This window comes from Bos indicus, chromosome 3 (genome assembly GCF_029378745.1).
Source record: "Bos indicus isolate NIAB-ARS_2022 breed Sahiwal x Tharparkar chromosome 3, NIAB-ARS_B.indTharparkar_mat_pri_1.0, whole genome shotgun sequence".
In the NCBI taxonomy this organism is placed as follows: Eukaryota; Metazoa; Chordata; class Mammalia; order Artiodactyla; family Bovidae; genus Bos; species Bos indicus.
The window spans coordinates 14,651,156-14,676,495 of NC_091762.1; the positions used below are offsets into that span (position 1 = coordinate 14,651,156).

Here is a 25,340-nt window from a genome sequence, read left to right on the forward strand (position 1 = left end):
ACTTTCATGAAGAGGCTTTTTACTTCCTCTTCACTTTCTGCCATAAGGGTGGTGTCATCTGCATATCTGAGGTTATTGATATTTCTCCCGGCAGTCTTGATTCCAGCTTGTGTTTCTTCCAGTCCATTTACTACTTATTGAAAGTTTGTACCCTTAAACAACATCACTTTTTTATTCCTCCACCCCCATCCCCTGATAACTACCATTTTACTTTGTGTTTTTTTAGATCCCATAAATAAATGATATCATACAGTACCTGTCTTTCTCTGACTTCTCTCACTTAGCATAATGTGCTTGAGGTCTATTTATGTTGTCACAAATGGCAAGATATCCTCCTTTCTTATGGCTGAATAATATTCCATTCCATACCACATTCATTTTCTGAAGGGCATTTAGGTTGCTTCCAAATCTTAGTTATTGGGAACACTGCAATAAACATGGGAGTGCACTGCTCTCTTCAAAATACTGTTTTCACTTCCTTTGGGTATATACCCAGTAGTGGAACTGCTGGGTCACATGGCGTATCTATTTTTAATTTTTTCAGGAATCTCTCTATTGCTTTCCATAGTCACTGGACCAATTTACATTTCCACCAACAGTGTTTAAAGGTTCCTTTTTCACCCACATCCTCACCAACAACTGTTATCTTTTGTCTTCTTGATGCCATTCTAATGGGAGCATAACTCTTAAAATTTTTAGTGTGAATGGAGAGATCACTGGCTAAGGGAAGAGGGGACCCCATTCAGATCTTACTCAAAAATTGCATTTTAATGAAGATGATGAGATGATGAAATAGACATACTTCCAGACATAACATATCCTTCCTCTTTCCAAGCAGTTGGGTCAAAACTTATGCACAAATGTCAGAGCCTCTTTCTAAAATTACTTTATTTCTCTTTTCTCCACAAATAATAGCTTAATCAAAAATTTTCAATCCCCAACCCCAATTCCTCAAGCTTCACTTCAGCCTTATTCCTGCTGTCTTCCTTTTTTCAACTTTATTTTTAATTGGAGGATAACTACAGTATTGTGATGGTTGATGACATACATCTCTGCTCAGTCTTCCTTATTCATACACAATAAAGAACTCTCTCTGGAAGCAGATTCAAGATGGCACTCACCTTCTCCTGTCAGACCAAGTCATGCACTCATCTCCTCCTGCGAGACCATCAAAATCACAACTAGCTGTTGAACAACCACCGAGAGGAGGACACTGGAACCCAACAATGGCAAAGGACTAGGAGTCCCCAGAGAATTTTACTTTGAAGGCCAGCAGGATTTGACTGCAGGACTTTCACAACTGTTAATTGGTTATACCCCAATACAAAATATTAATAAAAAGTTTTTTTTAAAAAAGAAGTCTCTGAAAAACCATTCAAAGAGTTGAAGCCAATGTGAAATTCTCTTCTCAACCACTGCTTTCTCACTTTCTCATCTCTGAATTCAGGCTTAACTCTCCTTTTATCTTCTCCACATTCCATAGGAAAATAAGCTTCTGGAAAAAGGACCTAGTCTCAGTCTCAAGAATAACTTGCCAACACAAATGTATAAGAAAGCAGTGATCTAATGTGGTCCAAATGACTAAGCCAACCTCTGGTGTCCGCTTCTCAAACACTGAAAACATGTGGCTGGATTTGAACCCCCATGAAAGCTGAACTGATTTCCCAACTTAGAAATTTCAGGATGCTGTTGCTTGGTTCTTCAAGCTCGAGACTAGTCCCTTTCTACAATATAGCTAAGATTTACCCATTGCCTGTCTTTCTATCTAAACCCTTTATCCAGACCCTGGTAGTTTCACAGGGGCCTCTCCACTCGCATCCTCCTTCCGCCCAAAATGTTTGCCCATTTTGTATCCTTTGCTACCTGAAAGCCTTCAATGGCTTTCCGGTGCTTCAAATAAAACCAGAGCTTCTAACAGTTGTTAGCAGAACAATCCTCCAGGGAAAGCTGCTCCAATTCTGCTTCACATCACATTCTACATTCTGGGGGTAAAATAATCCTCTTTTCCTAATTTTTGATGACTTATTCCCCTACCTCTCGGTTTTTGCCCAAGCTTTCCAACTGACATAGAACTACCTTACTTCATCTGCCCAGGCCATCCAATGTAGCTCCTTCATCAAGTGGCACCACTTCCTCTGGCAAGATTCCACAACTGATCCAGTATCCTACTAACCTTTATCTCTGAACTTCCATTCCCTCTTAGAGTACTGCTAAATTTTACAATGAACTGTCTTTTCTGCTTTGCTAGATAGTAAACTCCCTCCCCACAATTTCTCTCTCTTGTAATATGCATTCCCAAGTGCCTTGTACAGCGCTTTGCACTCAGTGAGCACTTAATACAATCTTGTAAACCAACCAACCACATATAGAATATATAAGCCCAGATTCCATCAACGGTTTACTGAGAAGAGAGCAGGGAAAACATACACAATAACTTTGTTCCACAATTCATTTACTGAATTGGGGCAGGTGACTTAACAATAGATTGCGAGATAAGGCTGGGAGAGAAGAGTTCTTGTTTTCTTTCCCAGGAGCCAGTTGTGTCATGGATGCTTGTAAATTTTCCAAAATAGCCATCTGTTGTTGGGCGAGCTGGGTCTGAAGCTGGAGATTGGCATACATACATTCTAGGAGTCCTAGGCATTCCTTGGGCTTGTGGTTAATACCTGAAGGAAGAGCAATGGAGGTGCAAAGGGGACAAAAGAGATTTTATAATTGCACTGAGATGGGAAAGGTTCTACTAAGAAGACCCCTCTAAGCTTTCTGGGCACAACTCAACCCAGATGTAACTATGCTCAACTGTCACCTTCTCTATGAAGCCTACCTGGCCAGCCTATTTGAAACCAATACACTGGAATTTATTATTCACTCCCTTGCTTCATTTTTCCCCTTAGTACTTATGATTATTTGGTTAATTGTTGGCTAATTCCCCCTTCTAGAATGTAAACTCCAGGAAGGCATGGATTTTTGTCTGATTTGTTCACTTGTGTGTCCCCAGCATCTAGAAGGATACCTGTCATGTAAGTGTTCAACAGATATTTGATGAGTGAATGAAATGGTTTGAGATTGAGGCCTAACCTCCCTTTCAAGAGCTCAGGAGATGCCTCAGCCTTCTTCTCTCTGACCTGACACAGTAAGGTCATTAGCAGTGACTCGAAGTTCTTCCTGCTTTCTAACTTCAACGAGTCTTGCTGCACCCATTTTTAATGTTTTTACTACATTATACACATCCAGCTCTGCCAGTTAACCCCGGCAGTTATTTATACCTTGTATATTCATTGGTCTTGACTTCTTTATTAAACCCTGAGGTCCTCAAACTCAGGAGTTATGACTCTCTAGGAGATCAGTCCTGGGTGTTCATTGGAAGGACTGATGCTGAAGCTGAAACTCCAATACTTTGGCCACCTCATGCAAAGAGTTGACTCATTGGAAAAGACCCTGATGCTGAGACGGATTGGGGGCAGGAGGAGGAGGGGACGACAGAGGATGAGATGGCTGGATGGCATCACCGACTCGATGGACATGAGTTTGAGTGAACTCTGGGAGTTGGTGATGGACAGGGAGGCCTGACGTGCTGCGATTCATGGGGTCACAAAGAGTCGGACACGACTGAGCAACTGAACTGAACTGAACTGAGTGCTCTGTTTGGCTTCCCACGGGTATGCTAAACTTGCAGATTTTTCTGTGGGAGGATGAATAACTGAAATGCAAAGAAACTGAGCTAATAGTTACTATTTCTTTCCCTAGTCACTTTTTAACTAACATTACTAAACAAGCAATGAAAGTCTTATTTCAGTCCTTCCAGTCTAATAAAGGCATTAATAAGCAAAACAAACAAACAAATGAACTGGTAAAATCAGGAAGAAAATGAAATCAACAGAACTGAATAATCAACAAACTACCAGCGAAAAATCTAAAGGTGCCTGGACCCAGAAGTCAGCACCAAAATCAATAAAAGAAAGCTCCAGTCACCTTGTCCAGAAAACCCTCCCTGCTGCTGAGTCTATTTGGGAAATCCACCCTGCCTCCTTCCTTACCTGACGGCAACTTTGTTGGCAGGATTTTCAGTAAAGTGACTGGTGGGGAACTTGCTTGAAGATTAATAAAGCTGGGGGAGGGTTTGGCTCGACAAAGAGGCACAGTATTACCCTCCTCTTTGGCTGGAACAAAATCAGAGGCAACTAAGTCAGAGTTCATTCTGACTAGGGACAGCCTAATTAGAATCCTGCATCTGGTCTATGAATTCAAAGTGCTGAGGCCCTGGCCTGAATGTCTCCAAAGAAAGTTATATAAGACAAAAAAAGAAACCACAGTGAGACTAAGGGAAACCAAGCAGAGATGGGATAAGCTAAAATCTAATTTGCTTACATTTTACAAGTTCTTATTGATCTGTGCTACATGCTGACTACTGCACTGAATGCTAGAGCATAAACATGACCCAAGACATAGTTTCATAGGTGTTTAATCAGATACTGGTGAAATGGTGATATAGCAACACAGAACATAAACAGTGAGTCTGATAGTCTTGCATGAAAATAAGTCCTTTTATCTTTTAGTTATACTGAAATGTGATCAAATGTAAAAATGAATGTTTTTGAAAGGGCAGGGGAGAGGTATCAACATGAGCACAATAGACAAAGACAACTCCAGGCAGGTGGAGGATATTTCCTAGACCTTGAAAACAGGAAGCTTCGGATAAGTGGAAAAGATAATTCAAGTGGGAGGGGAAAAGATGGTATGAGCAAAGACAAGGATGCAAGAATGTGGCTAGAATGATAAGGAGCCCTAGGAAAGTGGCCAGAATTAGGGTGGGGAGAGTGGGAAAAGCAGGATGGGTCATGGAAGACCCTTTCCAATATAAATCTGAGACTCTCTCAGAAAATCACTGAGCCTTTTTAGGGTTAGAAAATATGATACAATTTTTAATCAATACATTAGGATTAAAATGGGTTGAACATGGAAGTTCTTAATGGGGAAAAATAGATTACCTTTGGCAAAAATAGTTAAGTTAGAAGGAAGTTTTGATTTGTAGGAAGAAAATGACGAGTGTTATAAGAGACATATGTTATTTCTGTCTACTGAGCCACCCTTCCTCTGAGAAGCTACTCGTTCTCCAGATTCTAGGTCATACATACATCAGGCCCCTCTCCCTATTCCAACAGGAATGGACATGTGACCTAATATAGGCCAATCATGGTAGCCTATCCCACTTGGCAACTGGGACTGATCCAAGGGGTAAGCACATGAGGCAAACTGGGCTTGTCATGCCTTGGGACTGATAGGTAGATTCTGTGTCCAGGCTTGCTTTCCTCAATTTGCTCTGCTGGGAAGATGTAAAGCTGGGGTCAATGAAAGCTAGTGAATTTGGCTAGCATGCTTTAAGAAGCAGGTATAAGCAAGAGATTAGAGAGAAGAGACAGTATAAGAGAAAGAGAGATAGATGGGCAGATAGCTACAGGCACTGAATCCTCAGTTCCAGTCCCTGTGGTCCTCATCACTCTTATTCATTCTTATTCTCCAGCTATCTCATCAACCCTCCCAACTGCACAAGCATCTGAATTTCCTTTTTCACTCAAGGAAATCTGAGTTTCAGTAATATCGTATTAACATAAATCACATTTTGGACATATTGGATCTGAGATGAGACAAGGCAGCCCAAACGCCTAAAAAACAGCCAAAGAGATGGTACTGAACTCAGGTGAAAGGTCAAACTTCCAGGCCAGACACAAAGAGGTGATGAAGGAGCTGCAAGAATAAATTAGCTCTCCAAGGTCAAAATCTGGGAGAGAAACCTGGACCTTTGGGGAACTCCTTCCCAAAGTTTGCAAGATGAAAAGGAAGTGGCAAAGTAGACTGAGGAGGGCTTCTCTGGTGGTCCAGTGGTTAAGAATCCACCTGCCGAAGAAAGGGACCTGGATTGGATTCCTGGTCCGTGAGTAAGCCCGAGTGCCACAACTACTGAGCCCACGCTCTGGAGCCCAGGAGCTGCAACTACTGAAGCCTGGGCACCCTAGAGTCTGTGCTCTGCAACAGGGGAAGCCACTGCAACGAGAAGCCACTGCAACTAGGGAGTAGCCCCCACTCACCACAGTTAAAGAAAGCCCATGTGCAGCAAGGAAGACCCAGCATGGCCAACAGTAAGTAAATAAATAAAAATCAAAAATAAAAAATCCAAAGAAGAGCAATGGATGGAAAGGCAGACTATCTGGCTCCACGAAAGAATTAAAGGGATCAAGACAGTGGAAATCCACAATTCACTGTCATAATAAGATCAAAGAAGATAGAAAACTCAAATTTACTCATTCATACATAGAAGACATAGCTTAGTGCTTCTATGTATCAACCACTGAAGATGCTACAGTGCATTAAACAGACATGGCTGCTATTTTCAGGAAATGACAGTATTACACTGTAGACAGTGCATTTTCTACTGAACTGTAAGGTTTGAAGAGTACATTACACACAATCCATATTAAAAGAACTATACTGATGACTACACAATGTATAATAGAGGATGAGACTGGGGAGCAGCAAAAGGAAGAACAGACAAAATAAATATAAAAAGTGATTTACATACATTATACATTTCTCATACTGACCCTATGAAGTAGGTAGCCTGTGGAAAATTCTTCAAGAGATGGGAATACCAGACCACCTGATCTGCCTCTTGAGAAATTTGTGTGCAGGTCAGGAAGCAACAGTTAGAACTGGACATGGAACAACAGACTGGTTCCAAATAGGAAAAGGAGTTCGTCAAGGCTGTATATTGTCACCCTGTTTATTTAACTTATATGCAGAGTACATCATGAGAAACGCTGGACTGGAAGAAACACAAGCTGGAATCAAGATTGCCGGGAGAAATATCAATAACCTCAGATATGCAGATGACACCACCCTTATGGCAGAAAGTGAAGAGGAACTCAAAAGCCTCTTGATGAAGGTGAAAGTGGAGAGTGAAAAAGTTGGCTTAAAGCTCAACATTCAGAAAACGAAGATCATGGCATCTGGTCCTACCACTTCATGGGAAATAGATGGGGAAACAGTGGAAACAGTGTCAGACTTTATTTTTCTGGGCTCCAAAATCACTGCAGATGGTGACTGCAGCCATGAAATTAAAAGACACTTACTCCTTGGAAGGAAAGTTATGACCAACCTAGATAGCATATTCAAAAGCAGAGACATTACTTTGCCAACAAAGGTCCGTCTAGTCAAGGCTATGGTTTTTCCTGTGGTCATGTATGGATGTGAGAGTTGGACTGTGAAGAAGGCTGAGGGCCGAAGAATTGATGCTTTTGAACTGTGGTGTTGGAGAAGACTCTTGAGAGTCCCTTGGACTGCAAGGAGATCCAACCAGTCCATTCTGAAGATCAGCCCTGGGATTTCTTTGGAAGGAATGATGCTAAAGCTGAAACTCCAGTACTTTGGCCATCTCATGCGAAGAGATGACTCATTGGAAAAGACTCTGATGCTGGGAGGGATTGGGGGCAGGAGGAGAAGGGGACGACAGAGGATGAGATGGCTGGATGGCATCACTGACTCGATGGACGTGAGTCTGAGTGAACTCCGGGAGTTGGTGATGGACAGGGAGGCCTGGCATGCTGCGATTCATGGGGTCGCAAAGTCGGACACGAGGGAGCGACTGATCTGATCTGATCTGAAGTTAGGAAATTTGCTTAAGATTTTTCACTGAGGCAGTGCTCGAATTAAATCCAGGCCTATAGACGCCAAAGTCATGTTCTTTACCACTGCACAATATAATCTGTGAAAAGAGCTAGTTCACTTATGTTCACGTTAAGACAGTACAGACCTCTCAGATAATCTATCCCACCTACAATTAAGTGAATAGGCTCTGGAGTCAAATGGTTTCAGGCACTTCCCTGGCCACTAGTGGGACTGTCCCACTCAGTTTGATTATCTGTTCACTCGAGTCAATAGTATGTCTTCTGTCCTAAATATTAAGAGGAGATGCAAAGGAATAATAATACACTTCAACTTATAATTACTGAGTATCTACTATTTAATAGATCCAGTTCTAGGCACTAGAAATACATTTAGTGGGAAATGCATAACAAATACAAATACTTTCCGACTAAGTAACAGGAAAAAACCATACATACAACTAGTTTCATTTCCCCAAAAGCTGGGCAATTAAGGTCTGGTTTTAAGGGAGAGGAAGCAGGGCATCTGACACACACCTCTTCTGTTAGTAGGATGACTAGGAAGCTGCTCCATCTGAACACCCACAGGTGTGGTGCCTGGGGAAAAAAATCATAGTATCTCATGACTGACAACCAATCTTACTGTTTTATTATTAACAATTTAAGTTCTCCCCAGCAGACCTCAGGCTGTTCCAATTTGGAGAGGGAAAAGTGTGAAAGGATGTACTGTCTTAGTTTATGGCGAAATAGAAGTAACTGTTCTTGAATTGTTTTTGGTCTCAGGGCCCTTCCTTTAGTTTGGAAAACAGCTATTTCCTTTTTTTCTGGACAAAACAGTACTTTAACCACGCCTAAACCTTACAAGTCTCCTATGAACAGGCAAATATTCCGTGTTCTCTCGTTTTAATTTCTGTAATATCAGTCCTTTTCTCATTCTGTAGGGTTATTTTAAAACTCGTGCTCTCCAGCAACTCTAATGAACCTGCAGTTGAGGCGATGAGGAGGGCAAGGGAGGGAATGGGCGTGGAGAAAGAAAATCTTGAGAGCACTACAGGGAACACTTGAAAAAGTCTTTTGGATAGGACAACTCGGGGAAAAACTTAAGCCACCTCCTGGTACCGCTGACAGCCTCAGAATAAAGCATTTACCTAAGAAAGGGAAAGTCCACGCACAGCAACGAGTCAGAGACAATAAACCACAATTCCCAGCGTGCCAGGAAGGATAGTCACCGCTCAGCCCAGCCGGATTGGACTACAACTCCCATTTCCCAGCATCAAACCGGCCAGGTCTTCTCTCAACAGCCGGCTTAAGTCCCGCCCCTCTATCGCTCGCCGTTGCTAAGGCTGGAACGAAAGCGTGGAAACTGCCACGCCTTTCTTGACCTTCGCGGCCCGAGAGAAGCCTAGACGCCAGAGTTTAATGACCTCACCTGCAGTGTTAATCGAAAGCCTCAACCCCAGCACCCACCCTTGTTGTTGATACACATGCGCAGTGGCGTGCCGGCCAACTGCCGGAGCCTCGGCGCTTGCGCTGAGGTTCGCGCCGCACGCGGCCGGGAGCGGCCACCCTATTGCGCAAGCGCCTGTGCCCTCGCATTTCTATCATCGTGCTTTCTCTATCTAACTTGCCCTGCGTTCTTACGCAGGGGGTGGGGCTAAGAATGTCAATTGGTGTGTTTTCGTGCCGGTCAGTGACATGCATGCAGTGATTGGTGGTGACTCAGAGAGTAGCGGGTTTAGGTGTGAGCCCCGAGGAGGCAGCGTTTTCTGGGCTTCTCTCTGGTTCTCTCTCTCCAGAAGGTTCTGCCGGTTCCCCCAGCTCTGGGTACCCGGCTCTGCATCGCGCCGCCATGATGGGTCATCGTCCGGTGCTCGTGCTTAGTGAGTTGTGGGGAAGGTTGGGAAGGGACTCCCTTCGCCGCCCTCCCCTTTCGCACTTAACAGCCTTGCCCCAGCCCAATCGCGCCCTGGTTCGGCCGCGGAGCCTTCCAGTCGTTCATTTTGGAAGCCCCTTCTCCCGTTTCCCTCTTTCCTTAACCCATTCCCCTGTCTTCGCAAACGCCAATTGACCTTACCCTCGCGGAACGCGAGGCTCTGTCTTTCCGGGCAGTGACCTCGGAAAGATGCTTCCCACTCGGCGTTCCGTTCTTCACTCCCAACCCTTGCCCCTGCACGCTTCCTTGAGCGATTTTCAGTGTGTAGCTGAATGAATAAATATTTTTTAATTTGGCCTAGCTTTATAATCTTGGTCCATCCTTTAATAGTGGTGTGGTTTCGGCCAAATAAAGATCGAAATAGTTCCATCTTAAATTATTAGGGTTAACAGTATTTCCTCGTAGAATTGTGAGGCTTAAATGAGATAAGTAGATACAATTGTTTAAAAGAGGGTCTGGCAAACAGCGAGTTTCCTTGGCCACTTTTTTTTATGATAACTGTTGTCTTGAATTTTCATTTGTTAACCCCTGTTCCTGATGTAACCCTGCTTCTCTCACTGATCATATTATATTAGATGTAATTATCCCTGCAAATGTCTCATCCGTTGTAATCTTTCCCACTTACGAACTGAGTTTTCCCAAATTTCTTAATTAGTTCTTTTTACCTTCGGGAACATCCCAGATTTCTTGTTTACTTATGAGTCCCATTTCACTTGTCTTCCCCTGGTATGTTTCTATCCTGTGTAACTTCTGTACCTCATCCTGCATGATCACTTGACATGCTTGACTAGCCATTTTGCCTTTCTCACCATCTTCTGTGTAAAGAATGTTGTTCCGAGATTTTATCTATTTTCTCTACACCTGGAAAATAACTATTTTAAGACAAGCATTCGCTTAACTCAGAAATAAAAAATATTTTTTCCTGATGAATCCATCAGAAAGATCCATGCAGGATTTTAGTTAACAATGCCTGAAATAGGGATCTAAATCCAGAGAGTTGTGTTTAGATTTGATGGGACGGGATCGAAAATTTTACAACAAATTGTAAGGAAAATATAATTTGGAGAGAGGAGTGAGAAAAACAATACATTGGTTCAGTTATGGCCATTGGCTTGTCTCTCATTGAAAGGGCCCTAGGGTGAGTTAGTGGTGCATTGTGCAACCTTTCTGAGGTCCGTGTTAATCCTTGGCAGTAGCAGCTGTAACTGATTGTGCTCCCTATTAAAGTATATAGTACACTGTTACTGATGGTAAGTGGGTAACTGAGGCATTCTGAGTATATCCAAGCATGAAGTGACCATATCTTGCAAACCCCAATACTTGTGAGTGTGTGTGCTCATTCCACAGCACACTGGGGGTCACTGTCAATAATTTATGCTGGGACTGGGTATGGTTCACCATATCCTAGTGTGAGAATGTAAATCCCCAGACTCTTTCCCTTGTTATATAAAGGAGAGATTCATGCTTTTTTAGGGACACCAGCCCTTTGAGAATCCGATACAGTTCAGATTATGAATCCTTGCTGTAAGTACATGAATGTTTGGTTAAAGGGAAAGTGATGACCAAGATTCTGAAGTGAAGCTTTGTGGATTGTTCTTATTATACCAGGAATTGAAGTAAATAAGTAAGTAGCCATAAGTACATGTGTTTATTTTTTAACAGTTTGTTGAGGTATAATTGATATTTAAAGAGTACAAGTCGATAAGCTTTAATCAGTGTATACATTCATGAAACCTGGGTGTGTGTTTATTTTCAAAGATTAGGGAGTAGCTTATATACAGTGGAGCAATACTGGTGTGTCGCCTTTTTTTTTTTTTGAAGGATAATTGCTTTACAGAATTTCGTTGTTTTCTGTTGAAACTCAACATGAATCAACCGTAGGTATACGTATATCCCCTCCCTTTTGAATCTCCCTCCCATGCCTTTTGTTTTTATCTGTTTTAGGCCAGAACACAAAGCGTGAATCTGGAAGAAAAGTTCAATCTGGAAACATCAATGCTGCCAAGGTAGCATATTTTTTTAAGTTGTTTATAATAGTTTGCCTGTATTTGTATTTCTGTATTTGTGATTTGGTGGAAGAAAATTTGATTTCCTTTCCTTCAGGACATTTCCCTTTTGGTGGTAAGGAGAAAGAAGCCTTCCCTCTCTGAGATGTATCTAGTGGTCTTCTCATATTGTGCATATTATATTGCATGTTTGTGTTTGCCTCCCATACTAGACTGAATTACTTGGGTAAAAGAACTATATTAATTCCCTTTTGTATTCCTAGTACTTACTGTAGATCCTGGATATGTATATTCAGTAAACATCTGTTGAATGAAAGAATAAAATAGCCCTGGATATAATTTAGCATGGGGTGGAAGCCACTATCATGGAAGGAAGTACAAATATGTGGACTTTCAGTTATCTGTGGACTGCTGGGAAACTGAAGCTGTGAGAGCTATGTCCCTTTTTTTTCCTTGTGAAAAGTTATTTCTTTGCATATCCAGAAAACATTCCCAAAGGGGGAAAGACAAAGAACAGAATCTAGCCATATGACACTCTATACTGAAAGTCAGTTGCAAACCCTACTTTAGAAGTGTCCTTGTTCAAACACTGGCTCTGTGAGTTGCCCATGCCCCTTCCCCTAAAACACACAATCACCATCCTCTGGTTTGTGCTTAACGTGTTTTGTATTTTCTTTCCAATAGACTATCGCAGATATCATCCGAACATGTTTGGGACCGAAGTCTATGATGAAGGTAGGCTTATTTCATACTGAAACTTCAGCTACACGTTTTCCCTTTGTGTTTTCTGGGACACTTAAATATAATCTTTGCTTTGGTCCTAGATGCTTTTGGACCCCATGGGAGGCATCGTGATGACCAATGATGGCAATGCCATTCTTCGAGAGGTAGGACTTTTCATTTTGTTTTCTAACGTTTTACAAAAGACACATAAAGAGATAATGTAAATAATGGTTAGTTTCTTTGGGCTACTTAGAAGTTACCACAGACTGTGTGACTTGAAACAACAGAAATTTATTCTCATGAACTGGAGGCTGGGGGTCCAGACTCAGTGTGTCAGAAGTGACACACTCCCTCTGAAGGCTCTACGGAAGTACCCTTCCTCTTCTAGCCTCAGAATCTTGACCACATTCTTTGGCTTATAACCTGTCTTTCTGTCATATGGCATTCTCTTGTGTGTCTCCACCATCCCAGTGGTTGGATTTAGAGCCTACCCTGATTTGTCCTATAACCTCGTCTTAACTTGATTTCATCTTCAAAGACCGTATTTCCAAATATGGTTGAATTAACAGTTTCCAGGGAGTGAGGCATCAGCATGTTCTTTCAAAGGCCACAATTCAACCACCACAACGGTGCTCCCAATAAATTAGCTAAAAGATACTGTTCTGTTCTCGAGAAACTTTAATAGTTAAGTTGTCTAATGCATTCCTCCTCCTTCCCTCTGCCCCACTGCAAAAACTACTTGAAAAAGTGGTTTACTTAGATATCTTGGAGGCCAGTTTTAATCTTTAAATCTGTGATCAAACAATAAAAGGGAGTAAGTGGAAGCAAGAATCTTTAAGAGTTAGGACCAAGCAGAATGGGTTAAGAGGTCTTTGAGTAGTGTTGATTCAATGAATTCTACATTTTTCTTTTTCTAATTATTTGTGGCTGGGCTGGGTCTTCATTGCTACACCTGGGCTTTCTCTAGTTGCGGTGAGCAGGAGCTACTCTTCATTGCAGCGTGAGGGCTTCTCATTGCCGTGGCTTCTCTTGTTCCCAACTACAAGCTCTAGGGAAGGCGGGCTCAGTGGTTGTGGCACACGGGCTTAGTTGCCCTGCAGCGTGTGGGATCTTCACGGACCAGGGATCAAACCCATGTCCCCTGCATGGGCGGGCAGATTCTTTAACCACTGGACCACCAGGGTAGCCCTGTACTTTTCTTTTCAGATTCAAGTGCAGCATCCAGCAGCCAAGTCGATGATTGAAATTAGCCGGACACAGGATGAAGAGGTTGGAGATGGGACCACATCAGTAATTATTCTTGGTAAGAAGAGAATGGAAGGTTGATAAGGAAAATTAGATTGAAACATTAGATTTTTGCCAGAGATAATGTCAGTCTTTTTTATATTTTTGCCACACTGCTCAGTATGTGGGCTCTTAGTTCCCTGACCAGGGATCAAACCAGCACTCCCTGCAGTGGAAGTGCAGTCTTAACCAATGTACTACCAGGGAAGTCCCCTGAGTCATATTTTAAGAACATTTTTACTAATCCATTAATTATAACTATTTAAAGAACTTGTTGCTAATTTTCTATGTATTCTCTCCCAACTGAGCATAAAATGTTCATCATGGTAAAGAGTAAGTTTTTCAAATGTGTTAGAGTAAATTACAGTCTATTCTCATTACAGTAAATTATTTTCTATAAAGTCACCGCAAACACTGAATTAGTACTAAACCATCGCTCCCGGAGAAGGCAATGGCACCCCACTCCAGTACTCTTGCCTGGAAAATCCCATGGACGGAGGAGCCTGGTAGGCTGCAGTCCATGGGGTCGCTAGGAGTCGGATACGACTGAGCGACTTCACTTTCATGCATTGGAGAAGGAAATGGCAATCCACTCAAGTGTTCTTGCCTGGAGAATCTCAGGGACGGGGGAGCCTGGTGGGCTGCCGTCTATGGGTCGCATAGAGTCGGACACGACTGAAGCAACTTAGCCGTAAACCATCACTCCAGGAGGTAATATGGGGTTAGATGCCTTTGAGCCTCTGGTCACATACTTTATCAAGCATAAATATGTGTTTTATGTTTTGTTTTAAAGTGAAGTTGCTCAGTCGTGTCCAACTGTTCATGACTCCGTAGACTGTAGCCCACCAGGCTTCTCCGTCCATGGGGTTTTCCAGGCAAGAATACTGGAGTGGGTTGCCATTTCCTTCTCCAGGGGCTCTTCCCCACCCAGGGATTGAACCCAGGTCTCCCGCATTGCAGGGAGATGCTTTACCCGCTGAGCCATTAGGAAAGCTCTGGATGTTGTTTTTAAGTAAACATGGTTTGTTTTAAAGATACTGTATTTAATGTACATTGTTGACTCATTAACATTGAACTCATGCCCAATATCACTGTAACTCACACCTGAACTAAGCTTATCTAGTAAGTTCATTGTCTTTACAAGGCACATCAGAGCCTTCTTGCACGTGGGAAAACTAGATAGTACTTAAGGGCTTTCAACAGTGAAATCACCAAGAAAATGCACAAATTTGAGGAAAACTTGCCACTAAATATACCACATAAAGGACACTTTTTTACAAGATGAGAGCTGAAACAAGGCAGAGCATTCAGTCTTGCCTGGGAATTGTATGCATTGGGTGCTTTAAATTTTTCATCTCTGCGTGTCTGTGAATGACCATTTAAGTGCAGTAAATACTGATTTTGAGATTACAGATTTTAGTGAGTAGTAAAATAGAGAAATATAGAATCTTAAGACTGAGTTTTAGCTATACATGTTTTAATGGCCTAATCTTTCTGCATTCTGTGGGATCATAAAACATCCATTTGAAAACTTAGCGTGTTGCCTTAGTTTCATAAATTTTAAGTTGATTGTGAAATTTTTATAATAGCATTCATTTTGAAAATATCTGTAGCAACATGAGAATTTTCTGATGGTAATCTTACTGGCTCAGTAATAGAGAATCCTTGGCCACCTCATGCGAAGAGTTGACTCATTGGAAAAGACTCTAATGCTGGGAGGGATTGGGGGCAAGAGGAGAAGGGGATGACAGAGGATGAGATGGCTGGATAGCATCACTGACTTGATGGATGTGAGTCTCAGTAAACTCCGGGAGTTGGTGATGGACAGGGAGGCCTGGCGTGCTACGATTCATGGGGTCGCAAAGACTCGGACACGACTGAGCGACTGATCTGATCTGATCTGAATAGAGAATCCACCTGCCAGCGCAGGAGGCTGGGATCCCTGGGTTAGGAAGATCCCCTGGAGAAGGATGTGGCAACCCACTCTAGTATTCTTGCGTGGGAAATCCCATTGACAGTGAAACCTGATGGACCATAGTCCATGGTGTTGAAAAAGTTGAATACCAACAACAGCAATCTTAGTTGAATCTTCTGAAGATACTAAATAGGTTAACTACCCATAGGTCTAGGTATTTTAGACATAGCTATTTAAAAAACACCAAAATATTGCCATTTCTGAAGATAACTTCTATGATACTATTCTGGCTGCTGTTTAACAGGGCATAGTCTTTTCTAAGTTATTAGAGCATCTTTTAAAATATTTGATTATCTTTTAATATACTTAATAGTCACTTATGAATTCTAAAGTATCAAAATCAAACATTTGAGCTCATGTCAGAGAGTAGATAGGTGAACTTTGACACATTTGTGTACATTTTAAGAATTACTGTCAAAAAAAAAAGAATTAGTGTCAGTGGACCTGATAATATAAGCATTTTGTAAAAGGTCCTTTTTTGACCAAAATTAATGGTGTTTTAGAAGCAAACTTTTGTATGTCAGTGTGTATTTGTATTTCTCTGTGTTTGTGTGTGTTTTAATTAGAATTAAAAAGTAAGGACAGTTTTTAAAAGAAAGAGGCATTTTACCAATAATTCCTCTTCCAAAGGGTAAGATTTTAATGGGTATTCTCTGGGTGTAGAGTTTTGGTGGGGGGGTTCAGTACCTGCAGTTTGACTACATCTTAGGTATTGAAATAATAATAAGCAAATAGATTTTCCTTTATGTATTTTTCTTTCTTTTTAGAGTCTTTGGAAAAATATTTACTGTTTAAGAAACTGATAACATAAGTAGTTAGATCACAGAATTAAGTAAACCCTAGGATCAATCTTTAGTCATTTAAAATGTATCTGATTAGTACTTTATTTCAGAGTTGGCTTGTACAGAGTACAAAATTTGAAATAGTGTTGGCATACCTTTGGGGCAGACCTGCTTTAGAAAAAAAGAGCAGGTATTTTAGAAGCTTTAATGAAGTTGTTTTGAAATCCAGATACTTTTTAAGATGTTATGGTATATATATCTTTTTTCAGCTGGGGAGATGCTGTCTGTGGCTGAGCACTTCCTAGAGCAGCAGATGCACCCAACAGTGGTGATCAGTGCTTACCGCAAGGCATTGGACGATATGATCAGCACCCTTAAGAAAATAAGGTATTGGAGGTGGGGACCAGAAGCGGGTGGTGTCGACCAAGGAAGGCCTGAAGACCGATCTGTTCTTAGGTGGTAAAGGAAGGCCGGGCACATCACCAGTAGTTCGTATTATTTTACAAGGAGAAAGGGGAGCAAAATGAAGGGAACGATAAGGGGAATAAAAGTTTTTAGAAAACGGCCAAGGATCCAGAACAGACAAATAAAAGGAGCTAGGTTCAGTTCTTCAAAACATGCTTTGGTTACATGCAGCCTGCTAGTTTCCATGTTATGCCTTGGGGAATGTATAGTAAGTGAACTAGAGTTTCACTCCAAAGTTATAGATTGTAGTAGGAGAAACAAGGAGTTAGATAACTGTGATTATTGAGGACTTAATATTAAAATATCCTACCATCATGTATGATTATAACTAATCCAGTCAGTACTCTCTGTAATACACAGCATTGTATAGGATAATAGTCAGTTATATTCATTAAAACGAAAAGGATGGTACTGAAAATGCTGTTTGAATCCAGTCTAGTTATCACAGAACTTGCCGTTGGTCTGTGTTTGCTGAGTGCTATAAGGTATAATAAAAAGAATATAAAAATGTGTGACTTCTACTTAAGGGAATGTCAGTTAAATGAGAAGATGATACAAAATGCAGAACTTTTTTATTAAAACAGTTGTTTAAAAAATAAAACCTATAATCTACTCATATTCTTGGGTTGTTGGATGCACAAGTACCCCGCAGTGTGGAAGCTTTGTATTGTACCGCCTGCTATTAAGAAACAAAGTGCTTGATAACTAGCACTCCTAGAGAATGAGGTGTTTGATTGCAGGTAATTTTATGAAGTAAGCTTTGTAAGAACGTAGAGATACAAAGAATTTATTGAATATTGGGAGCTGAGTCATTAACATTCTTCTTTTTATCAAGCAATAACTTTTGAAGCTATTGCTTTTTTCTCTCAAATACATGATTCAACAACTATTTAATGATTGCTTATTGTGTGTCTTACACTGTTAATAACAGGGATTTCAGCAGTATGTGAAAATTCAGACAAGATAGTATCCAAGGTCTTCTACAACTTTCAGGATTTTTTAGTTAAGGGATGAAGTTTCAAAGATGAAATGTGTCTTGACTCAAGTTGTTAAAGTTATATAGAGTGTATATGGTTGGAGTAGACAGGAAAGAGAATATTGTACTGTAAACTCTTAAGTAAATGTGGAGGGTTGTCAGAGGAGGGAGCAGATTATTCAGGGATTTGAGACACCTTCCAGGGATGGGTTAATTGTAAGCTTTCTGAAAAGCAGAAGATGGACAAGGTTACTTCTTGATAACACTTTAGTTTCCTATGAAGAAACAAATTTCCCCTTCTTCTGCCTGTTGGCCCACTGTTATAGCCATCAAGATGTAGATGAGGGATTTCTTAAATATCCAAGATCCACCTGACCATATTACCCGTTTTTCTTTTCTCCAGTATCCCTGTCGACACCAATAACCGAGATACGATGCTGAACATCATCAACAGCTCCATTACTACCAAAGTAATCAGTCGGTGGTCTTCTTTGGCTTGCAACATTGCCCTGGATGCTGTCAAAACTGTACAGTTTGAGGAGAACGGCCGGAAAGAGATTGACATCAAGAAATATGCAAGGGTAGAAAAGGTAAACTCTTCAAGTGTGTACTTTGCTTGCGGAGGAAGTAAGTTTAAATCAGAGGAAGATACCTTTGTTATTAGAACCAGGAAGAAGAGTATTTACTACCTGGAAAACAAAAATCTTGAAAAGGAAGGTACTAAAGAGGTATCTGAAATAATTCTGTTAGCTTCACTGCTCTCTCTACCCACGGTTTACAGGGGCAAGGGAAAGCCTTTTTTTTTTTTGTCTGTATTTGTGTGCATATCAGACACTAGGTCAGGAAATAAGGGCTCTACACCATAGCACTAATAAAGCTTTCTCCATCTAAGATTTAAAAGAAGCATTAATAACTTGTGACCAGTAGAGGGAGCCCTATACCTAAAATTCGTGGAACTCTCAGGAGGTAGAGATATATGCCCCTTTAAATCTTTGTGAATCACTGAACTTCTGTTTCAGCCAACCTTCAAATTGTGTGTCATGGTCTAAGATTGATGTGCTTCCTAGAGAGAAAGAAAGGTGATTGAAGCTGTAGTTGTTTTTGAGGTTTGTGGAAAATTTAGAAATCTGAAATGGTGGTTATTTGGGAAAGATGAATGTCTGAAAAGGAAGTTGAGAAGTGTCTCCTGGTTGTGGATTAAAGTAATTCTTTTGCTCAGATACCTGGGGGCATCATTGAAGACTCGTGTGTTTTACGTGGAGTCATGATTAACAAGGATGTGACCCATCCACGAATGCGACGCTACATCAAGAACCCTCGCATTGTGTTGCTGGATTCTTCTCTGGAGTACAAGAAAGGAGAGAGCCAGGTAAGGGCGTCGGCCCTGTCCAGTCAAGTTGATGTAAGACTCTGTTTCTATACCAAGGAGGTAAGAAGTGCTTGGTACATGCCTACTGTGTGACCTTTACAACAACCCTTAAGAGCAAATGATACTGACTTTCATTTTACAGATGAGGGATCTGTAGCTCAGAAAAGTTAGGTTAATTGCTTCAGGAACATACCTTGTATTGGCCAAATCAGAATTTGAACCCAGCTCTGTTTGGCTTCAGAGTATCATGCAACCTTTTCTAATGCATTAGTAGAACATGGAGTAGGAGTTAATTGAGCTTTGAAGTGCTAAAAAATTTCCAAAGGACAGGAAACTCAAGGCTCCATCACACTTGAATAAAAGTAATTGAAGCTTATCAAACGGTGATTGGGAACAAGAATCATTATAAGTTGGGAGAATTAAGACCCTGAGTTACCCTGCATGCTGACAAGTCAGAGGAAACATTGAACTAAGTGGCTATAGACCTTAGCCAAACTCTCCACTAATTGCATGTGACTTTCCTTCCAGTAAATAACTAAATGGGGTTAAGCTAGATGTAGATGATTTTTGGAGCTAAACTGGTGTACAAAGGTGTTGGATCATGGTTTATTCCAGCTCTTGCTTTCTGGGATACATGAGAGGGCTAAACAGAGGGGTCGGGTGGGATTGTGTGTGTTCGTGTGTGTGTGTGTTCGTGTGTGTGTGTGTGTGACTTGCTCGGTCTTGTCCAACTCTTTGCAATCCCGTGGACTGTAGCCCGTTAGGCTCTTCTGTTCGTGGGATTCTCCAGGCAAGACTGGAGTATGTTGCCATTTCCTTCTATACCAGAGGGAGTGTAGTAGTAGCTAAAGAGCTTCACCAGTTCAGAATTTTTAATTCATGGTGACTTTTCTTCACCACATAGACTGACATTGAAATCACACGAGAGGAAGACTTCACTCGAATCCTCCAAATGGAAGAAGAGTACATTCAGCAGCTCTGTGAGGACATTATCCAGCTGAAGCCAGATGTGGTCATCACAGAGAAGGGCATCTCCGGTAGGACTCCATTCATTTTTCCAGACTGCTGTTGTGGTAGAAGAGGATGGGTAATTTTTTTCATCCCATGTTGTCATATACTGAACATAATTGATGGGTGATGGTTAGGGTACATGGAAGATCAAAGCAGTTCAGAACCCGGAATTTCTGGCTTCCAACTTGACATCTCTATTTCCACAGATTTAGCTCAGCACTACCTCATGCGAGCAAATATCACAGCCATCCGCAGAGTCCGGAAGACAGATAATAATCGCATTGCTAGGTGAGTAGGTCAGGTAGAAATAAAATTGTGCTCCTTCCCATGTGTTTTTATTTTGTAGCTTCATAATGTAGTCATCATTATCTGATAAAGCTTAACAGGATACAATCAGCCAAATCATTTACAGGTGGAAATAACCTGGGATTAGCCATCTGCCCTCTTCAGAGGTCCCCCAGAGTAACAATTATCTGCTGCATGAGATTCTGTTGCTCCTAACCAGAAGTGAACAGCTTATGCTTAGACATCTGTGATCACCACCTTGGTATAGGGGTCCATTTCAGAGTCGTCTGTTTTAACTAGCTCAGAATATGATAGAACCAATAATTAACTTGATTGGATCCTCAGTTACTGTAATGCAACCTTAGATTGCATTCACTACTTCAGCATGGATATCTAGGCTTAGGTCCATCTTTTTTTTCTTTTTTTTTTTAATGTTAAGTCTATCCTAACATCACATAATATGCCATAGATCCAAATGTGATTTTATACTTAAAATGCGATTTTATTCTTAAAACGCTTGCTCTGAAATGGCGCGGGGCATGCATGTGTATGTATAGTTGACTCTGCATGCCCATGAGGCGGGGGGGAAGAATGATATAAAAAATTAGCCCTACATTCATTAAAATGGGGTCAGACATATATTTACCTTCCTTCTTGCTTGACCTTTGCTTTGTTTTTAGTGTAGTCCTGTTATTGGCCTTGAGATCTAACTAGGCAATATAGGACAAGTTCAACATAGAAATGACCACTATGTAACGTGCATAAGAACTCATTTGTCCAAATTTTAGGGTCTACTGAATATACTTTGAATTAAACAGTATCTCATTATAGTAATTATCTTAGGTATGTACACTTATAAAACTATATTAGTTTAAGGAAACTTTACCTCTGTATTTGGAAATCTGTTTCACCAGGCAGCCAAGACCTCTCAAGTTCGGTAGAAATGTTACTAGCAATCCACTTTTGCCCTTCCTTTATCCCCCACCACAGACTCTAGGGACCAGGAAGGTGAGTCAAAGTATCTGACATCATCTGGTCTTCTCCCTGTCCCCCTCCTCCCCATCTAATCATTAGAGCCTGTGGGGCCCGGATAGTCAGCAGGCCAGAGGAACTGAGAGAAGAAGATGTTGGAACAGGGGCAGGCCTGTTGGAAATCAAGAAAATTGGAGATGAGTACTTTACATTCATCACTGAATGCAAAGACCCCAAGGCCTGCACAATTCTTCTCCGAGGGGCCAGCAAAGAGATTCTCTCGGTGAGTCAGCCTTAGAAGTGTGACTGAATTGAAGTAGGTCATTCCATTTCTTGAGAGTTTCCCAAAGGGCCTAAAATTTTCCTGTTTGCCATTTATAGTTATTCAGTTGTCATCTGAAGCTGCAAATGTTTTTATTTTAAATTGTGGTTAAAATTTTTTTAAATGTAACATTTATTGTCTTAACCATTTTTAAGTGTATTAGTTCAGCAGTGTTAAGTATATTCATATTCTTATGCAACAGATCTTTAGAACTTTTATTTTGAAAAAGTGAGGTGCTATACCCATTAAACTCGTTTCCCCATCCCCTAGCAACCATTGTTTTCTTATTTAAGTTGAAATGAATAAATATTACCTTTTTTTTTTTAATGAGGTTAAATAACTTACGGAATGCACATAGCTAATAAGTACAGAGTTTCCACTATGCTGTGCAGCCTCCTAGAGTATACAAGTAGACAGGGCAGAGTAGGGTATAGGTCTTTCAAGCACAGGGGACAAAAGCCTAATATCCCAGAGTGACACCTCCTCCCCGTGGCCTTCTAGGAATTGTAGTTAATGTGTTTTTCCACAGTTATAGCATCTACCCTTCCCAAAAGGTTTGAAGGACCTTTCTTAGTCTGCCCTCTTTGGTGGTTTACCAAACTTGGCAATCAGGAAGTCCTTTGATGCTTCCGGTTTGTTCCTGAGTCATCGAACTTTGGCTTTATACTGTCTGTTTGCTTTCCCAAGGAAGTAGAACGCAACCTCCAGGATGCCATGCAAGTGTGCCGCAATGTTCTTCTGGACCCGCAGCTGGTGCCAGGGGGTGGGGCTTCTGAGATGGCTGTGGCTCATGCCTTGACAGAAAAATCCAAAGCCATGACTGGTGTGGAACAGTGGCCATATCGGGCTGTTGCTCAAGCCCTGGAGGTCATCCCTCGCACCCTTATCCAGAACTGTGGAGCCAGCACCATCCGTCTGCTTACCTCCCTTCGGGTGAGTTCCTTTCCACGCTGTTCTCTTAGGTAGGAAAAGCTGTGTTGGGACTAAGGGTGGTTCATGTCTGTCCCCCCAGGTTCTCCTGGTAGCTTCTTCCCTTAAAAACTCTATCTTAATTTTTACCTTATTTGCTGTCATTGGCATTTTCTCTTATTCCTACCTTATCAATCAGTGTATTTGGTTCTTGTCTAATGGTCTCTGTCAGTTCCTAATATTTTCCCCTTTAACTGTTTATGCTTGTTCCAACTACAGGCCAAGCATACCCAGGAGAATTGTGAGACTTGGGGTGTAAATGGTGAGACAGGCACTTTGGTGGACATGAAAGAACTGGGCATCTGGGAACCATTGGCTGTAAAGCTGCAAACGTATAAGACAGCAGTAGAGGTGAGGCAGTCAAAATCATATGCTGTGCTGTTTGAGTATTCTTCAAAAGATCTCCCCGGGAATTCCATCCCCCTGCTTATTTTTAGCTCACTTGAAAAGCAAGGTAGTGGGAACTTTCCTGGTGGTCCAGTGGTTAAGACTTTACTCTCCACTTCAGGGTGCAGGTTTAGTGTCTAGTTTGGGAGCGAAGATCCCACATGCCTTGGGGCCAGAAAACCGAAATACAGAACAGAAATAATATTGTAACATTCAGTAAAGACTTTTTAAAAAATGATCCACATGAAAAAAAAGTCTTAAAAATAAAGAGCAAGGTAAGGAATTTCCTGGCAGACCAGTGGTTAGAACTCTGCTCTTTGACTGCCCAGAGCCCAAGTCCAGCCACTGCTCAGGGAACTAAGATCCAACAAGCTGTGTGGCACAGCCAAAAGGGAAAAAAAAGTTAACTAGCACAAGTAGCATCTCTTGCTTAGGGAGAACTCCATTTACATTCAAGACTATTGAAGGGTAGATTTCAGATAAAATGATAATTATGTAGGAGGAGCTGGGTGATAATGTCTAAAAGAAAACAAGTGTCCTTCCTGTCTGCTGACCTCTTTGGGGCTGTGGTTTTTCTTCTAGACGGCAGTTCTGCTGCTGCGGATTGATGACATCGTCTCAGGCCACAAAAAGAAGGGTGACGACCAGAGCCGGCAGGGCGGAGCTCCTGATGCTGGCCAGGAGTGAGCAGTGGACAAGGCAACCTCAACGCACAGAGCCAACAGAGTCTCCCCCTTCCCTGGGCCAGACTGCCAGGGACACTGTGGATATCTTTGTTTGGAAGGGATCAGGTTGAGGGGCAGCCCCAGTCTCTTTCTGTCCCAGCTCAGTTTGCAAAAGGCACTGACATGTAATTCTTCTCTATTGTAAGCTTTCCATTTAGTTTGCTTCCGATGATTAAATCTAAGTCATTTGAGATGGTTGTTATGTGTTTTTCAACCTTGGGTCATATCTCTGCCTCCTGGCAAGGAGGGAAAAGGCAAAAAACCTTACTGGGGAGAAAGAAGGATGGGGATTGAGGTCATTAGGTAACTTTGTCTTCTTGAGAGGGTATTCTTCACTCTTCTCAGTAGATGCTAGTTGGGATTGCTCTTGAAATTCAAAGCTTGATACTGTAAAGCTTAAAGAAGCACAACTTTGCATTCACCACCCAAAGAACAGGAAGAACCTGTCCCAACTATGATATTCCTTGTGTGTGGTTGTATGTAGAGCGACACCCAATATGTGCCAGGGCTCTGGCGTTCATCCTCAAGAACATAGAGCATGTGTTTTTTGTACTGTATCCTGTAGCTTTGCAGAATCTTTCCTGTCATACCTAGAATTCTTTCTTAGCTGTCTCCCAGGGTTCTTCCTGATTCCAGTCTATTCTGGCTTGCTGGCTTATTTTCCTGGTGTGTTTGTGTCACAGGAGGATCTCTACTTTCCCTGCTAACATTAACAAAAGATGTCCCATTTTGTGCTTCATTTTTATCGAGACAAAAAAAACGTCTTGTGACCCTAGACTCTGGAGGCTAGGTGGGGCTAGCCTTTGATTTCTTCAGAGACCTTCCTCTGCGCCGTTCCCTGTTCCCTTTGTCCTCATGACTCATGCAACCAGATTGTATCTCCTCCGTGACCACAAGAGTTAGTATTACTAAGTTTAATATCAGGTGGCATGATAATGGCTAGCACATAGTGCTTATTGTATAATGGCTGTGTTTTGGTCACTTTGCATATATTGGCCAGTCCTTAAAAGGACCCTGAAAGATGGGTAATAACCCTGTTTTATTAGGAATCCAAACCATAAAGTAGTTTGTCCAAGGGTCACAAAAATGATAAGTAGCAGGCCTAGAATTCCTGTGTAGATGGTCTGGCTCTAAAGTTGCATTTACAACTAGCAATGATGACTGAACAGAGGTGTGCCTGAAAAGGGTCTTTGGAGATCTGCTCTCATCACACCTGGTATTTAACTTGCTGTTTAACCCGGTCTAAAGTTTTCAGCTTTTCCTTTTCTATGAGAGGCTCTGAAACAAGCCTACCTACCTTTTGCTGAAATCCCTGCCTCTACATGAAGTATTAATTCCCTCAAGAGTTTTCAGACAAAGATAATGAGTTAATTCTCAAAGATCTTGAAGAGATGGTGGGAGGAATTGCCTCCCATTTGTTCTTTACAGTTTTCTAGGTCCATTCTGGTTTTACCTCTAGTGGTTAAATACATGGATAATTGTACATAGTAGTCTAACC

At 41.5% G+C, this 25,340-nt stretch overlaps 2 protein-coding genes across 3 annotated transcripts; one reads left to right on the plus strand and one right to left on the minus strand.

The window, feature by feature from the left end:
• Positions 1-2,435: 2,435 nt before the first annotated feature.
• On the minus strand, positions 2,436-9,214 carry TSACC (TSSK6 activating cochaperone). 2 transcript variants are annotated; one of them, XM_019953222.2, is made up of 4 exons: positions 9,088-9,214; positions 8,196-8,255; positions 4,038-4,160; positions 2,436-2,666 (listed from the first exon to the last, which is right to left on the minus strand). In XM_019953222.2, exons 2-4 carry the CDS (start codon positions 8,230-8,232, stop codon positions 2,449-2,451), a joined length of 378 nt encoding a protein of 125 aa, XP_019808781.2. In that variant the 5' UTR covers positions 8,233-8,255; positions 9,088-9,214; the 3' UTR covers positions 2,436-2,448. The 2 variants fall into 2 exon arrangements, with proteins under 2 accessions (XP_019808781.2, XP_019808775.2); XM_019953216.2 differs by lacking the exon at positions 9,088-9,214 and adding an exon at positions 8,807-9,069.
• Positions 9,215-9,379: 165 nt separating this feature from the next.
• On the plus strand, positions 9,380-24,033 carry CCT3 (chaperonin containing TCP1 subunit 3). Its single transcript, XM_019953201.2, has 14 exons — positions 9,380-9,538; positions 11,536-11,597; positions 12,282-12,332; positions 12,422-12,484; positions 13,527-13,623; positions 16,631-16,748; positions 18,206-18,392; positions 19,022-19,171; positions 20,076-20,208; positions 20,389-20,470; positions 21,542-21,722; positions 22,449-22,694; positions 22,950-23,081; positions 23,700-24,033. Exons 1-14 carry the CDS (start codon positions 9,508-9,510, stop codon positions 23,802-23,804), a joined length of 1,638 nt encoding a protein of 545 aa, XP_019808760.2. The 5' UTR covers positions 9,380-9,507; the 3' UTR covers positions 23,805-24,033.
• The last annotated feature ends 1,307 nt before the right edge of the window (positions 24,034-25,340 follow it).

Bases quoted from the DNA above. Each gene is read 5' to 3' on its own strand.
- TSACC (XM_019953222.2), bottom strand. From the start codon at position 8,232: ATGGAGCAGCTTCCTAGTCATCCTACTAACAGAAGAG. The intron at 4,161-8,195 runs GTGTGTGTCAGA...ATTTTGTTCCAG, and splicing joins TCATCCTACTAACAGAAGAG to CCAAAGAGGAGGGTAATACT. The intron at 2,667-4,037 runs GTAAGGAAGGAG...CTCTTCCTTCAG, and splicing joins GCCAACAAAGTTGCCGTCAG to GTATTAACCACAAGCCCAAG.
- CCT3 (XM_019953201.2), top strand. From the start codon at position 9,508: ATGATGGGTCATCGTCCGGTGCTCGTGCTTA. The intron at 16,749-18,205 runs GTATTGGAGGTG...TCTTTTCTCCAG, and splicing joins AGCACCCTTAAGAAAATAAG to TATCCCTGTCGACACCAATA. The intron at 18,393-19,021 runs GTAAACTCTTCA...TCTTTTGCTCAG, and splicing joins AATATGCAAGGGTAGAAAAG to ATACCTGGGGGCATCATTGA.